Genomic DNA, 15,580 nt, shown 5'->3' on the forward strand with positions numbered 1-15,580 from the left:
CCAATTTTTTTTTTTTTCATCCAAAGTAACTTCTGAATAATCTTTGCATTACACAAAAAACCCAATGGTAGGGATGAAGTGAGGTAATAAAAAAACCCCAGCCAGACATGTCACTCACCTGAAATTCATCAAGTCTATCTCTCTGAATCTCAGTTTCCTCATCATGAGAGGAATGTTTTCCAGAATAATACATTTATTATTAATGATTTAATAATATTAATAAAATTTCATATTGATAAACAGCACATCAGTTAACAAAAGCACTTGGAGAAGCAATAGTGGTGGGCAAATATAAGAGATTAGCAGCATGGTATCACTCTGTAGTAACTGCAGCCTTTCCCAGGCCCTGAGCAGGTCAATGACAGACATGCAAAAGATGACATATCCTCAGAAACCAAGCATGACTCAGCACGGCCAGATCACGGAATTTTCCCAGAGGTTTCAGCCGGGACGGATGTCATCAGGAGAGGAGCTGCTGCACATGGAGACTGGCCCCATTTCACGCACAGCTGGTGGAAATGCACTAACAGCAGCTGTGAATACCTAGTGCCTACCCCCTTCTCCGGCCTTCAGGAAAGATAAGGATAGGATAAGGGACAGCAGCAATGAGGGAATGCTGGGGTGACCTGGGTTATGCCTTCTGGCATAATATTAAAAAAAAAAAAAAATGAGCTCTACCCTCCCAAAAAAGCCCACCAGGGCTTGGTGATTAGGGTGCCAGCCTGTACACCGGAGGATCTTAGGTTTGATTCCCAGTCAAGGGCATGAACCTGGGTTGCAAGTCCCAGTCAGGGTAAGTGTGCAAGAACCAACCAATCAGTGTCTCTTTCACATCGATGTTTCTCTCTCCCTGCCCCCTCCCTTCCACTTTCTGAGGATCAATGGAAAAAATATTCTCACTCCTTAGGTGAGGATTAAAACTAAAACAAAAACAAAAATAAAAAACAAAACCAAAAAAAGTCCACATCCAGAATCACCAAGGAGATATAGCAAAGTAGCAACCTTCCACCCAAGTGTGGTAACTAAGCAAAACTCCAAGACTCACCAGGGACTTAGAGACTAAAGACCAAAGAAGCTTTTTAACTAATTAGATGACCTGGGAGAAGGCAGCCCCTTTTGCCACCAATTTTCCCTTCCTACTGATGGATGTGGTGGAAGACACATAAGGAGGGGGTGCAGTGGAGTGGGGATCTGAATATTTAACTCTGCTAATAGCCTTCTCTGGATCCCCCTTTCTCAGCTCCATAAGATAGCTGCTTAGGGACCTTCACCCACCTCCCCACCTCTCCTCGCAGAGCAGGGACGCAAGGAAGAGCAATAACATTCAACTCTACCAACGGAGAACAGGACGAGATGAGCAGAGAGAATAGGGCAAACTCAATTGAGACGGCCGCTGGCCCAAGAGAGAGCCGCGGGGGAATCTCAGAAAGGAGAACAACTCCTGGGTCAGGAGTGTCCCCTGAGGGAAAGAGCTACACTAAGGGTAGATACCCAAGAAAAATTCCCCATACAAAGAAATCTCCTCTCTGAGCCCTGAACCCCAGCTCTGGGGAGAGTTGTCCTTGAGCAACCAAGGCCCCAGGGCACCGGCAGCGGGTGGAGGCAGCGGGTGGAGGCGGGACGCTAGTCAGAGAGCTGCTGGAATGTTCCCTGGGACCAGTAGCGGGAGACAGAACTGGACCATCAGTGGACCCAGCCAGAGGGCCCTGGTCTGCAGCTGAGGAGATGCCCCTGGCTCAGTGCAGTCAGGGGAAGGCTGGGAGGAGAAAGCTGAAAAGCAGGAGTCACACAGGGCACTGCTGCCAGAGCACTGAGAGGAAGAAGGGACGATTCCACCTTAACCCCTCGGGCACTGGAGACCCAGCGTCAGTGGGAACGTGTGTGCCAAGTGTTTGTACAGCCAGCTGACAGTCAACAGCCACAGGCTTCCCGGAGTCCCTCACCACCAGCACCTGCTTCCCATGCTGACTCAAGGGGTCTGCAGAGACTGCCCGGCCCTACAGATACTTCCTTGGAGCCTGAGGAGCCTTGCCACCCTCCCCTTGACCAGCATCCCAAGCCACACCCTTCTAGAAGTGGGGCTTCCTGGGGCTGACCAGCTGCCAACTGGGACCAGCAAGGGACCCAGATGTCATTTTCCAGTGAAAACCAAGAAAGACTGGGAACAGACGAGAGGACTGCTTATATTTTCCAAAAATCAGAGCTTGGCCATTTTCATGCATTGCGCTCGATAGCCGACCTGCCCGGACTGCTGAGCTGGAGACCCACCACCCCACGCCCTGGATTCAGGCACAGGACTTACCCTCAGGCCTTGTCAGCTCCGAGAGGCAGGCGCAATCTAAAGTAAAAGGAAGAGAAGTGTTACTCTCATTTCTCCAGCACTTCCAAGAGCACCTAGGAGTGGCAAGAACTGAGACTCAGAACCCAGAGAACTGTTACTTTGCTTCCATCAAGGAGGGGGGCGGGGTATGAGGGTGAGGGAGGGGGGGCGGGGTATGGGAGGGAGCACCAGGAAAGCACCGCAGCTCTGCTATCCAACGCCTGGGCTCTGCCTTTGCTGCTCTGCCACCACTCCTGTTTCCTCGCCTGTGAAATGGGAACAGTTAATAGCACTCCTCTCACCGATTCCTGGTAAGTCAACACAAGCGTGGCACTGGTGCCAGGCCTGCTGAGAACAGGCCTCAGCCAATGCGCTTAGTAAGAAGCACTCACTACACAAGAACAAGAAGTTCTAGAAACTTTTATTGTTTCATCTGAAGTACTTTTCTTCCTGTCCAATTCCATCCAGCCCCAGGCCTACTTTCTCCGCAGAGCTGTCCCCAGTCCTCCAGAGCTGAGCGCTCCTCCAGATCAGATTCCCCGAGCCTGCTTCCCATCTCACCACGCACCTGACACTCATTTTTGTCTTACGTGACCCAGAGCTGCTGTGTCTCCCATTTCCCCAACTACTTCCTCAGCCCACATTGGTGGGGAGTTCACGGGCCACACCTGTCACTGGCCACGCCTTGGGGAATTCACAGGCCACACCTGTCACTCAGCTCTAGTCACTGGTAAATCAAGAATAAAACGGAGACACAAACCAGCAAATCATCAAAGGAACGGAATCCACGATGCCCTGGTAGATTACATCGAGGCTGACAATGAATGCCTGGGTGACTCAATTCAATAAAACATTTATTGGGCATATACCTTCCATAAGCACCAGGTCAGAAGGTCCCTCTGCTCCCAAAATGCCAAAGAGCAGGTTGTGGGGACTAAAACACTGAGGGTGAGCAAAGGATGATACACAAGAGGGACCCATGCAGGGACTCAGCCTGAGGGCCTGGCGGGACCCCGGCCAGTCTCCTAGCTGAGTAGATTCTGAGGGCTTCAGTCTACCCATAGTTCCTCGCCTGTAGTTAAATGAGGAGCTAACAGTACCTCTGTTATAGGGCTGTTGTGTCAATCAAAAAAAAAAAAAAATACATGTAAGGGGCTTAGCAAGATCCCTACCACCACATAATAAAAGGTTGGCTTTTATTAATAATAAATCATTACTTATCATTATTATTAAAAGAGAGGAGCCATGTCCAAATGAGTAGTTTGGCAAGGCTTAGTGCCAGAGAGCCTGCAGAGTAATTGTGATGGATACGGTGAGAGGAAAATCCTGCGGAGAACAAGGACACCAGGACAAGAGCAGCGGAGGGACCGACACGAAGAAGCAAGTTTGGGGGCAACAACAAAGAGTCTCACCTAGGACTGAGGCAGACAGAGGGCACCTGGCGGGTCAAATGGGAGGAAGAGCCCAATAGGCAGATCTTCTCTTCTCACTCAACAGGCGAGAGGAAAGGGCTGTGCGTCATGTCCCACCTCCCACCGTCAGGCCCTCCTCCTCTCAGAGCCCTCGGCGTGTTTGGTTAGCAAAGAATTCACAGCTGAGACTAGAGGCAGCCAAGACAAAGGGCTGGAGGGATGGTCAGTCAGCCCAGGGGAGGTTTCAGAGAGAGCGGGCGCAATGCCCACCGCTGACCGGAGGCCCACGGATGACAGACAGCATGCTTTCCGGGTATCAGGAGCAGGGGGCAGTTCTAAGAGAGTAAGATGCTACTGGGAGGCAGCCAAAGAGAGGACCCACTAACCCTCCGGGGAAATGTCCACCTGAGGGAGGCGCCCAGCTCAGGGGGAGTGCTCCCAGATCGGACAGGCTGGGTCTACAGCGCAGGACCCGGGACCAGGCTCCTGGAAGTGAGACGAGAAAGCGAGGAGGAGGACAAGAGGGCCAGAGGCCTGAGCTGGCACATCAAAGGCAGGAGGCGTCCACGGAGGCCGCAGCTTCCAGGACCAGCCTCCCCGAGGGCAGGTGATCCTCGGGGGGAGACCTGGCACAGACTGGGCCAGTGAAGCCGGAGCAGGCTTCCGTGGCGAGAGAGAAGGCACAGAGGGGACTGAGGGGTACACTTTGGAAATTCTGAATGACGGCCTAATTCAACACATCAACACTGAACAACTACAGCGAGCGAAGCTCCTTCTCAGGCAGGGCGGCCGCTGAGAAACACAGGGTTCCTGCTCACAGTGGTTTACTGGGACAGACAGACACAACCTGTAGCTCAGGCCTCTGGGCCCGCAGCGCCCAGCCGAGCGGCCGGCTGGCACCTTATACCAGCACCTTAGCAAGTGCCCTCACCTGTCACGCCTCCTGTAGAGGCCTTTTCAGAGACCCATCTGGGAAGTGCTGCTTCTCCCCGTTCCCTGTCCGCCTTCCTCAGCCCTCCTCTCGCAGGTTCCAGTCGCTTAAAACTCGCCTCTCCTCCGCAATGCAAGCCTGGCTCCTCCAACCCAGCCACAGCTTCTGCAGTGCCCGCTGCCGTGGGATCCAACGCAGCTCAGGTCTCACCCCATCCACGGAGCTCTCCCACCCCGTCCCGGTCCGGCCCCCCGCCAGCCAGTCCGCGCCTCCGCTCCCGCCTCCGAATGTGGTTCGCCTCTCCTCTTCCTCTCCCCCCTGCTCCCGGGGCCTTCCCTCGCCAGGATGGGTTCTGTACACACACACCGACTCGCTGCTAAACGCTGTTTCTTTTTCCTCTCCCTCCATCGGCGAGTCGGCATTTCTAGGACAGGGATTCATTCCATCTCTCACGTCTCCGCTCTGGAGGTCTGAACATGGGAAGGTGTGCGAAAGGAGGCGAGTGAAGGATCCAAGCGTTAAGGTGGGGAGCGAGAGACAGGACGGACGGCCGTATCCCGGGCTCCGGGAATGCGGAGCGCATGGCCTTCCAGCAGAGTTTGCATCACAGGCTGGGAAGGGTGACCGAGGCCAGGGCCGCGCAGCAGTGGGTAAGGGAGCAACAGAAAAGGCAGAAGTTCAGAGCAGGCTCGGTAGCTCTGGTTAAGATCTGCCAACGACGGGCACCTCCTCGGGACTCAGTTTTCCCGGCTGCAGAATGGGGATAAGCCCTGGCGCACTGCCTCACAAAGGGACAGGCAATCAGCACTTTGAAGAAGTTCGAAGCGGCCAGGATCCTGGGACCTGGCCTAACCCCCCCGCATCTGTGAGGTGAGAAACAAAGTACACAAAGCGGGTCAGGCTGGGAGGGCCCTTCCCGGCAGGGCCTGGGAGCAAGGCTTCCGAGCCCGCACGTTCCCCAGCCCAGCGCTCCGTGTCCTGCTGTGAAAGTGGCGGGCGGCCGGCCCCAGCTCCTCCGCCGGAAACTAAACGGCACCTGGCACGTTCCTCAGGGAACCGAGGAGGAGGCCCCCACGCCAGGCTCCCGCCTCCCAGGCCACGGCTTCCCTCAGAACCGGAGCAACCGCCGCCGGTGTGCGGGGAGAACCCGGGCTCCCCATTCAGACAGACCCGGGCTCGAACCCTCACTCAGGGGGCCTGGCACCAGGCATGTCCGTGCTCCGCCCATCAGTTTCTCCATCTGCAAAATGGGCCCGAAAGCAAGACCAAGGCCGCCGCGCCGCGCCGCCGGGGCCGGGGCCGGTCGCCAGGGGCGCGGGATGGACAAGGCCCGGCCGCAGCCCGAGAGGGAGGGATGCTCCCGGAGCAACGCGCCGGGGTCAGGGGGGTCCCCGGGGCGAGGGGGCGAGAGAGGGACGGACCCCGCCGACGACCGTCCCCACAGGACGGGGGAGGGGAGGGGAGAGGCGGCGCAACTCGCCTCGCGCGCGTCCGCCGCTGTCTCCTCCGCCGTCACTCGCGAAGCCCGCGCCGCCTCGGCGCGCACGACCCTTACATAAGCGTCCCCTGCGGCGGCGGCGCACGCCCGCCCGCCCGCCCGCCCGCCGGGGACAGGAAGGTGCGCAGCGCCGTGGGCTCTCACCTCCTCGCCGCCGCCAGTCGTCGCCGCCGCCTCCACAGACGCGAGCTCCGGTGACAGGGAGCAGCTGCGGTCTCCGCGCAACCAAACTTGCTGCGGGCCATGCCCCGCCTCGGGACTTCCTATTGGCTCACGCAGCCCAGCCCCTCCTGTTATTGGACAATGGGCCCCGTCACTCACCACTCCCCCGCTCAGAACTCCTCCTTACGCCCGTCTGCCCGTCGCGTTTGAGCCTTGGCGCCCCACGTCGGCCCCGCCCCTCGCGTCCCCGGCGGGCCCCCGGATTGGTCACGAGGCTGGAAGAGCCCGCCCCTGGCACGCCGCCGCCTGCCCCCTTATCTACAGAGCCCCACGTGGGCCTCTCGCCCTCGCCGCGGCCCGCAATAGGCGGAAGTGGCCGGCCTCGGACCCCCTGTGATTGGCTGTCCGCGGGGGTGGGGCTGTGCGATTCATTCACCCGAGTAGCACGTGTCTCCCAAAGCCGCAAGCATAACAGATCACACCGGAGCGCCGGGATCCGGGCTAGGTTGCAAGTACATGCTAGCGGACGGAGAAGAGGTCGGAGGAAAGGGTTGGCGGAGGGCAGGAGGAAGGAGAAGGCGCGCGGGTGGACAGGACGGCGTCCTTGAGCAGCTGCAGGCGTGGGGATGACCGGCAGAAGGCCGTCCCTGTGTGACCTTGGACAAGCAGCCTCCCCTCTCTGAGCCCGTTTCCTACTCTGCAAGTTGAGGCCGCTCAGGACCTGGAGGGCCCCGGAAGGCTTGGTTGAACGGAAAGCTTCATAAGTCATAAGCTGGGCTCCGTGCCAACCAGGGGATAGGGGAGGGGCCAGAACAGAATACATGCCTTCCAGTGAGATAGCACAGACGGTAAACATAAAATACGCCGTACCTCAGATGTTAATCAGGACATGGAGGAGGGAAAAAATGACCTGCTTCCAGACGATTGGGAGGATCAAGGACTATGAGAACATCTTGTTAACTAAAGATTGCTAATTGAGCAGGGAGAGATAATACAACTCTGCTTTCTCTCTCCCTCTCTCTCTCTCTCTCTCTCTCTCTCTCTCTCCCTCCCTCCCTCCCTCCCTCCCTCCCTCCCTCTCTTTCTTTTCTCTGACTATGTTGTGTCTGCGGTGTTTGTCTCTCCAACTTTCTAAACTTCCCTTTCATCTATCTGGCTGAACTCTAACCTGGGACAATCCAACATAGCCATTTTAGTAGCAGAAAATGAATTAAAAGCCCAGCCGAAACCGGTTTGGCTCAGTGGATAGAGCGTCAGCCTGCGGACTGAAGGGTCCCAGGTTCGATTCCGGTCAAGGGCATGTACCTTGGTTGCGGGCACATCCTCAGAGGGGGGTGTGCAGGAGGCAACTGATCAATGACTCTCTCTCATCGATGTTTCAAACTCTCTCTCTCTCTTCCTTCCTCTCTGTAAAAAATCAATAAAATATATATTTTTAAAAATAAAAGAATTAAAAGCCCAATTCTCCAGGTTCACATACTCACTGGGTTAACAAGCACCTTTTCCTATAGGCTTGGTGCTCTGCCTCGGACACAGCAGTGAAAAAGACACAGTTCCTACCATCTTGTCATAGAGCTAACCTTCTATTCCATGTCCGAGTCCAAGGACTCTTTCTACCCCACAACTTACTTTGTGCAGGAAAGAGTGAAAGCTGTGTGACCTTGGGCAGGTGCCCAACCTCTCTGCACAGGATTTCCTCATAAAAGGGTGTGGACATGTTGGCCATGAAGTACGTTATTTTCTTGTCCCTATGGACCTGCTAGTGTGTGTGACTTCAACACTTCCTGCCTGCATTTTTTTCCTCCTCTGCTGTGCGTATGGATGATGTGGGCCCCGGTGATACTCAGGAAAGACAAGGCCCTGCGCTAGGGCTGGCCATGCTGTGATGCACTGGCTCAGTCCTGGGTCTGGAGCAGAGGGCAGGTGGCTCCACCCGGGTTCAGGTGACTCCCTGGGCAGCACCACCAGGTGGAGATCTGAACAAAGAAACTAATTGAGAACCAGAAAATGGACTGACGTGAAACCAAGGAAGCATGGGATTTGAACAGTTCGCTCGGGCACATAAATTACCTAGTTCACATTGAATTAGGAAACCAGACACCACTCCACCTAGACTCTCCTACCTCCAGGTTGAGTTCCCCAGGAGGGGCATTCCATCCCAGACAAAAAAATAAATAATAATAATAACTCCTGGTGAAAGCCTGGGAGGGAAGTTCTGTGTGGCTAGGAAAAAACATGCCTCAGTGTGGGCTTCGGTACCACCAGAGGCAGCATTCCCTTGGATCAGGGTGCGAGTGGGAAGCTCAGACTCCTGAGCCCCAGCCCATGATTCTTACTCGTTTTAACCACCAACTCAGAGCTTAGAATCACCACAAAATACCCCTCAAGTCCACTGCTGGGGAACGGGATCCTCAGAGACAAGCATTGCGTTGCTTACTTAGAAGCTCCTCCAATGGTTCTAGTGCGGGTCAGTGTGGAGAGGCCTAGAGACGTTGTTACCCAGACTTCCCTAATGAGGAAAATTCTCTGGGGCTCTTTATTTTTTTTAATTTTTTAATATATTTTATTGATTTTTTTACAGAGAAGAAGAGAGGGATAGAGAGCTAGAAACATCGATGATAGAAAATCATCAGCTGCCTCTTGCACACCCCCTAGCAGGGATGTGCCTGCAACCAATGTACATGCCCTAGACCGGAATCGAACCCGAGACCTTTCAGTCTGCAGGCTGACGCTCTACCCACTAAGCCAAATGGGTTTTGGCTCTCTGGGCCTCTTTAAAACAAAACAGATTCCTAGACTCCCAACCCCTGTGGATTCCGATCCAGTAAGTCTAGGGTGCGGCCCAGGAATCTTTTTTACTCACTCATTTATTTTAACAAGCCCCAACTGATTTTTGAGATGCGGGAAGCCTGAGAAATTTGCCTCTGTTCCTAGAAGGGTGCAGCAGAAGCTGAGGGGGGACTGAAAGGTGAGACTGGTCTATGGGTGGCCAGGAGTCTAGCTCAGACTAGATCTCTTACTGTATGTTAAAGAGCTGCTCAGGCCCTAACCGGTGTGGCTCAGTGGATAGAGCATCGGCCTGCGGACTGAAGGGTCCCAGGTTCGATTCCGGTCAAAGGCATGTACCTTGGTTGTGGGCACATCTCCAGTGGGGGGTGTGCAGGAGGCAGCCGATCAATGAATGATTCTCATCATTGATGTTTCTGTCTCTCCTCTCCCTGCCTCTCTGAAATCAATAAAAAAGTATTTTAAAGTAAAATAAAATACTAAAGATTAAAAAGGAAACTAAATCTTGCCTGTGGTGTGTAGATGAGGATTAATTCCAATGGCTCACTAATAAGAAGGAACATCTGGGCAGCCTGCCCCGGTTTGCACCTTCTGTATCTCTAAACCTCCCTGCAGCCTTAAATGGCACCAGCCATGTAACTCTCAGGGCCACCTGCGGAAGTGGACACTGTGTGTTTTATTAATGTCAAGGCATACACTCCCCATTTCCCCTGCATTTTAACCCCTGAAATGATCTCCTGATAAGTGGGCAATGGGTATTTTTTATTTTATTTTATTTAAATTCTTTATTGTTGAAAGCATTACATATGTCTCCCTTTCCCCCCATGGACCTCTGCCCGCCCACTCCCGCCCCCAGCACGGGCCCTCACGCTCCTACTGTCTGTGTCCATTGGTTATGCTTATATGCATGCATACAAGTCCTTTGGCTGATCTCTAACCCTCCCCACATATTACTGTATTTCTCAGTGGTATATAAAATAATGCTCCTGCCCTGGCTGGTTTGGCTCTGTGGATGGAGCGTCGGCCTGCAAACTGGAGGGTCCCGGGTTCGATTCTGGTGAAGGGCACCTGCCTGGGTTGCTGGCTCGGTCCCCAGTGGGAAGCGTGCAGGAGGCAGCCAATTGATGATTCTCTCTCATCATTGATGTTTCTCTCTCTCCCTCTCCCTTCCTTCTCTGAAATCACTAAAAATATATTTTAAAATAATGCTCCTCTTCCATTGAGGATTTCCATCTTAACTTCGATGAAATAAGGTATTATATCCATTTTATAGCTGAGAAGCTGAGGACACAGCTCGCTCCAGACACACAGCTGCCACGGGAGAGTGCTTTCCGGCAGTGCGATGGCTTTGGAGTCCTGGTGTCACGGGGGAGCAACCTCCATAATGACCTCCTAAGTCCTGCCTCCTGGTGTTCATGCCATGCCCGGGCAGAGAGGGGTGTTCCCTCCCTTGAGTGCTGGCTGCACCTGGTGACTGCACTTGGAACAGAATATGGCAGAAATGGTGGGAGGTCACTTCTGAGATCAAGTTCCCCAAAGACTGGCTCCTGCCCGCCCGCCATCTCCTGCCCTCTCACTGGCTGGCTCTGATCGAAGCCAGCTGCCACGTGGTAAGCTGCTCTTGGGAGAGGCCCACGTGGCAACAGACAACAACCCACAGGAAACGGAGGCTCCCGCGCAACAAACAACATTCAAGGAGCCGAGTCCTGCCAACAAGTGCCAGAAGGACCTTGGATGACCACAGCGCGCTCCCCCCCCACCCCATTCCCCTCGGCTGGAGCCTGCAGGGGACCCCGAGCCAGAGGCCCAGCAGAGCTGTGCCTGGATTCCTGACCCATAGAAATTGGGGTCACACAGCAGCGCTGCTGAAAGCCACTAGATGGCGTGGTAATGGGTCAGGCAGACAAGTAATCGCCTCCAATATTTAAGATCAAGTATTGACTCACGTGCCCTGGGGACAGGGGGATGCAGGAGACGGTGTCCCTGCCCCTAAGGGACACACAGCGGGCGGTCACTGCTGCTCTGAGTGTGTGGTTGCTTGCAGAGGACGCTGCCTCCCTCACCCCAGCGAGCCCGGGGGGAGGTGTCACACTGCAGGGTCTGGAAAGATGAGTAAGAAGGCGCCAGGTGAGAAAGCAGGGAGGAGGGGAAAACAAAAACACATATTTCTCCCGGTCCTCGGAGATTCGGGAAGTTACAAAACCGCACCCTTGGCGGGAGGGTGTTCGGCAGCCACACAGGATGACACGAGAGCGTGATTCACCAGGCTCCTAGGAATGTGCCAGTCAGCAGGCCCCGCCCTGTCAGCCTTCGGTGCGGGTGGGGCTTTGATTGGACTCTGGGGTGAGGGCGCTGGAGATTGAGTAACGGTTCTGTTGCTTTTTAACCAGGGGCAGGGGTTTGGCTTGAGGGGCGTGGTCAGGGTTGGCGTGGAGAAGCCTGGGTGTGGATCTGGGTCCACTGTTGGGATGTGATGGGACCGAAGGCCTGGGCCCCCCTTCTCCATTCTCCTCCGCACACCGGCTCCATTTCCTGGCTCCATTTTCTGCTTCCGGCTGGGAGCTGAGCCTGGCGGATACGGAGAGCCTCTCATCCCAGGAAGGCCCAGAGCGGTGGTTCTCCACCTTCCTAAGGCCCGGCCCTTTACCACAGCTCCTCCTGTGGCGGTGACCCCAACCATAAAACTATTTCGTTGCTCCTTCATCACTGTGATTTTGCTGCTGTTATGAATCGTAATGTAAGTATCTGTGTTTCCCGATGGTCTTCGGCGACCCCTGTGAAAGGGTCGTTCGACCCCCAAAGGGCTCCGCACCCACAGGTTGAGAATCACTGGCCTGGAGCGTGAGAGAGAGGGAAGAGGGCAAGGCCAACACGAGACAAGTCTGAGATGAGCCAAGAGTTGCAGCCAGCACTTGCCCGACCCCGGACAGGAGTGCCGTGGGCAGCGGCCCAAACATAGAGGAGGCAGGACCCAGCTTCAAGCCCTGCCTCTGCCAGGAGAGCAGAGTGGTTGGAGCACTGGGCTCCAAAGCCGGGCTGACCCAGGCAGGGCCCCAGCCTGCCACCTGCTGGGCACACTCTCTGGTCAGGTGCCCACTCTCTCTGGGCCTCCTAATCTATAGAAGGATAGCAATGCCCACCGCATAAGACTTTTGTGAGATTTAAATGAAATACGTGGAGGAACCAATAAAAATGCTCAGAAAATAGTGGTTAAAGCAAAAAAGAAGCATGGATCAGATGTGCGAGGTACCTGTCAGATCTCAAATTCTAGGAATCTGAGGAGTTGCTGGGCAGCCCGCGTACCGTTCCCCCTGCCCCTGTCCTGGGAGACAGAAAGGCTGGTACTACCCTGTTTCCCCGAAAATAAGACAGTGTCTTATATTAATTTTTTCTCCCAAAGTTGCGCTAGGTCTTATTTTCAGGGGATGTCTTATCTTTCCATGCGCTAGGTCTTATTTTTGGAGGATGTCTTATTTTCAGGGAAACACGGTAGTTGTCTCCCTTTTGGGAACACCCCGTTTGTGATTTTATTTGATTTTCACAACAACCCATTTTACAGATAGCAAGACTGACCGAGAGGGGAAGGGTTTTGCCCCAGATAATAAATGTCACCAACTCACTTTTTTTAATTGAATGCTTTTATTGGTTTCAGAGAGAGGAAGGGAGAGGTAGAGATAGAAACACCCATGATGAGAGAGAATCACTGATTGGCTGCCTCCGGCACGCTCCACACTGGAGATCAAGCCAACAACCCGGGCGTGTGCCCTGACCGGGAATCAAACTCTGACCTCCTGGTTCATAGGTCGATGCTCAACCACTGAGTGGCACTGGCAGAGCACCAACGCACCCAGGGCCACAGAGAGGGGAGTGTCTATGTGAGTGTCTCTTAGGATTTGGGGTCAGGGTTGTCCTCTGCAGCCGATTATCCTGGTTGGTTGAGGGCTAATGCTCAACCAGTGGAGCCACACTGGCCAGGGCAGGAGCTGTCCTGTTCCTTTTTTCTTTTCTTTTAAAAAAATATATATATTTATTATATATATATTATATATATATTGGATTTATATATTATATATATGTTTTATATATATGTTTTATATATAATATATATCATATATATGATATATATTATATATAATTGATTTTTTACAGAGAGGAAGGGAGAGGGACAGAGAGTCAAAAACATCAATGCGAGAAACATCGATCAGCTGCCTCCTGCACACCTCCCACTGGGGATGTGCCCGCAACCAAGGTACAAGCCCTTGACCGGAATCGAACCCGGGACCCTTCAGTCCGCAGGCCGACGCTCTATCCACTGAGCCGAACCGGTCAGGGCTGTCCTGTTTCTTAAAGCTCCTCTCTGTGGAGCCATTTGCTTTCAGCGTTGACAGAACACGTTTGGACAGTCAGGGTGCAGGAATCGGGGGAGGCCACGCTCTTCAGAGACAGGGTGGTCGGGGAAAGCGGGCTGGAGGCAGAGGCGGGCTGGGGAGAGGCCTCAGCCTTTGCCCTAGCTGGGGAGACGGTGCAGAGGGTGACTCAGAGATGCTTGGCCCCTGCGCTTGCCCTTTGCTTTATGATGGCCACCTCAGCAGCGCCGACCTTTGCCCCCAAGGGAGCTCCCGTCAGCTGGGTGGAGGCACCGCGCCATCTCAGAGGCTAGTGGCTTGCCGAGGGCCTGGAGCAGTCCTGCGTGTACCAGCCATGGGGACAGGGCTACGCAGCCAGTCCTTGCGAGGCCCACGGCCCTCCTACGGCAAGCTCCAGGAGCCTTGGGGGAAGCCCCTGCGACGGTCGCTGAGCCTCAGACAGGGTCGTGAGAAGTCCAGACCCTCAGATCGAGACCCGGAAGGACTGGACTCCTTTGATCAGGAGCGGCGGCCAGGGGGCCTGGGGGACACGGAGCAGCTAATCCAAGCTCAGCGAGGAGGCAGCCGGCGGTGGCTGAAGAAATATCAACAGGTCTGACGGGCGATGGATGGATGTGGGTGGATGGGTAGATGGATGGTTAGATGGGTGGATGGAAAAATGATGGATGGATGGGTGGATGGATGGATGGGTGGATGATGGATGGATGGATGATGGATGGTTGGATGGATGGGTGGGCGGATGGGTGGGCGGATGATGATGGTAATGGATGGGTGAGTGTTACACGGTGAGGGTGGGGACTCTGAGGAGTGGGACCAGAGCAGCAAAGGCTCAGAGGTAGAAACATACAGTGCCAAGGTCCAAGGAGGCAACAGCTTTTGGAGATGAGGCTGGAGAGAGAGGTATCCAGGGACCATATTTCAGAGGGCCCTGACAGCATTTGGGCTTTATCCCGTAGGCGCTGGGGGTCATGGGAAGTTTTGGCCCGGGATAGAGTCAGAACTGTTTTAAGATGATTACTCTGGCGGTGTGTTGGATGGGTGGGTTTTGCTGGAGGCAAAGCAATCAGCCAATACAACTCCCCAGGGTTATATCTTTTATAGGGGCGGGGCGGGGGGTGGGGGGGAGAGAACCCAGCTGTCCTTGGTGGGAGCTACCCTGGGGGTGAGAGGGGCCCTGCCTCCTCCTGCAGAAGGGTCCCAGGACTTCTATCTCTGGGTTCTGCCACCACCTGGTGGCTGTAGATGGAACAACACCTGAAACCCACCACTCAGCCCTGGGGCCTGACTCCCCGCTCCTGTCTTCCAGCAGGTGAGGAGCCGGTGGGAGAGCTTTGTGGCCAGCTTCCCCGCAGTGACCCTGAGCAGGCCAGCCTCTCCGCAGCCTCCTCTGGCACCACCAGCTGAGGATGCTGGGAGTGATGGTGGCCCCTGCTGTGCTCGATGAGACCACCCTGTCTACGGACCGACCTCTTTGTGGCCCTGGGGGACTGCGGATGCAGTGGCCTCCTCCACGGGGACAGCTCTGGCCTTCCTTACAGGCCCCGAGGCCCTGGCACTGGCGCCCTCAGGGCCTGGTCGTCCATGCCAAGGCGAAGACCCCGACATGGCCGGGAAGGAGGGAGCTCAGCGCCACCCTCTGGAGAATGTCACGGAGGCCCCCTCCCCACAGTGACGTGCAGGAGGGCGTCAGAAGCCTGCCCAGAAGTGGGGGTGTCGCTGCCCCTGGTCCCCACACAAGACCAGTCATAGACCTTCAGGACAGAGCTGGGTGAAGCCAGCACCACGGCTGAGAGGCTCTCGAGCTGCCTTGTCGCTGGGCCACGTCCTTCCTGCCCTTCCTTCCTGCCAGCTGACGGCGGTGGGTGGGCCTGGGCCGCCCGCACAGCCTGGGAGCCCCCTGAGGGCCAGGAGCGGGGCTGGTGCCCCTCGGTGCCCACACACGGTGGCTGACGGGCTCAGGCCCGGATCTTTACAGGATCCCGATGATGGAAACGGGGGAAGCCTTCCCTCCCCCGTGCCAGAGGGGGAAACTGAGGCCCAGTGAGGGGGGGAGAGACTGTTATCTCTGGCATCTCTGGCCCCACCCCACCCAGTTGCCAGCAC

The 15,580-nt window shown here is 55.2% G+C and overlaps 2 protein-coding genes across 4 annotated transcripts in view; one reads left to right on the top strand and one right to left on the bottom strand.

The window, feature by feature from the left end:
• PC (pyruvate carboxylase) overlaps positions 1-6,398 on the bottom strand; it is a 58,147-nt gene extending 51,749 nt beyond the window's left edge. For both annotated transcript variants that reach the window (XM_036416727.2, XM_036416719.2), the window contains exons 1-2: positions 6,306-6,398; positions 2,303-2,338 (exon numbers count right to left, since the gene is read on the bottom strand). The gene's annotated coding sequence lies outside the window, so the exon portion shown is untranslated. The remainder of the gene's footprint in view (positions 1-2,302; positions 2,339-6,305) is intronic.
• Positions 6,399-13,658: 7,260 nt separating this feature from the next.
• Positions 13,659-15,274, top strand: CUNH11orf86 (chromosome unknown C11orf86 homolog). Of its 2 annotated transcripts, none has more exons than XM_036416634.2 (2): positions 13,659-14,069; positions 14,787-15,274. In XM_036416634.2, exons 1-2 carry the CDS (start codon positions 13,812-13,814, stop codon positions 14,919-14,921), a joined length of 393 nt encoding a protein of 130 aa, XP_036272527.1. In that variant the 5' UTR covers positions 13,659-13,811; the 3' UTR covers positions 14,922-15,274. The 2 variants fall into 2 exon arrangements, with proteins under 2 accessions (XP_036272527.1, XP_036272526.1); XM_036416633.2 differs by having other exon boundaries at positions 13,663-14,069; positions 14,784-15,274.
• The last annotated feature ends 306 nt before the right edge of the window (positions 15,275-15,580 follow it).

Source organism: Pipistrellus kuhlii, unplaced genomic scaffold, assembly GCF_014108245.1.
Source record: "Pipistrellus kuhlii isolate mPipKuh1 unplaced genomic scaffold, mPipKuh1.p scaffold_m20_p_56, whole genome shotgun sequence".
Classification (NCBI taxonomy): domain Eukaryota; kingdom Metazoa; phylum Chordata; class Mammalia; order Chiroptera; family Vespertilionidae; genus Pipistrellus; species Pipistrellus kuhlii.

Excerpts from the sequence above, each read along its gene's own strand:
- CUNH11orf86 (XM_036416633.2), top strand. The coding sequence starts at position 13,812 with ATGGGGACAGGGCTACGCAGCCAGTCCTTGCGAGGCCCACGGCCCTCC. Across the intron at positions 14,070-14,783 it reads GGCTGAAGAAATATCAACAG|CAGGTGAGGAGCCGGTGGGA; the intron begins GTCTGACGGGCG and ends CCTGTCTTCCAG.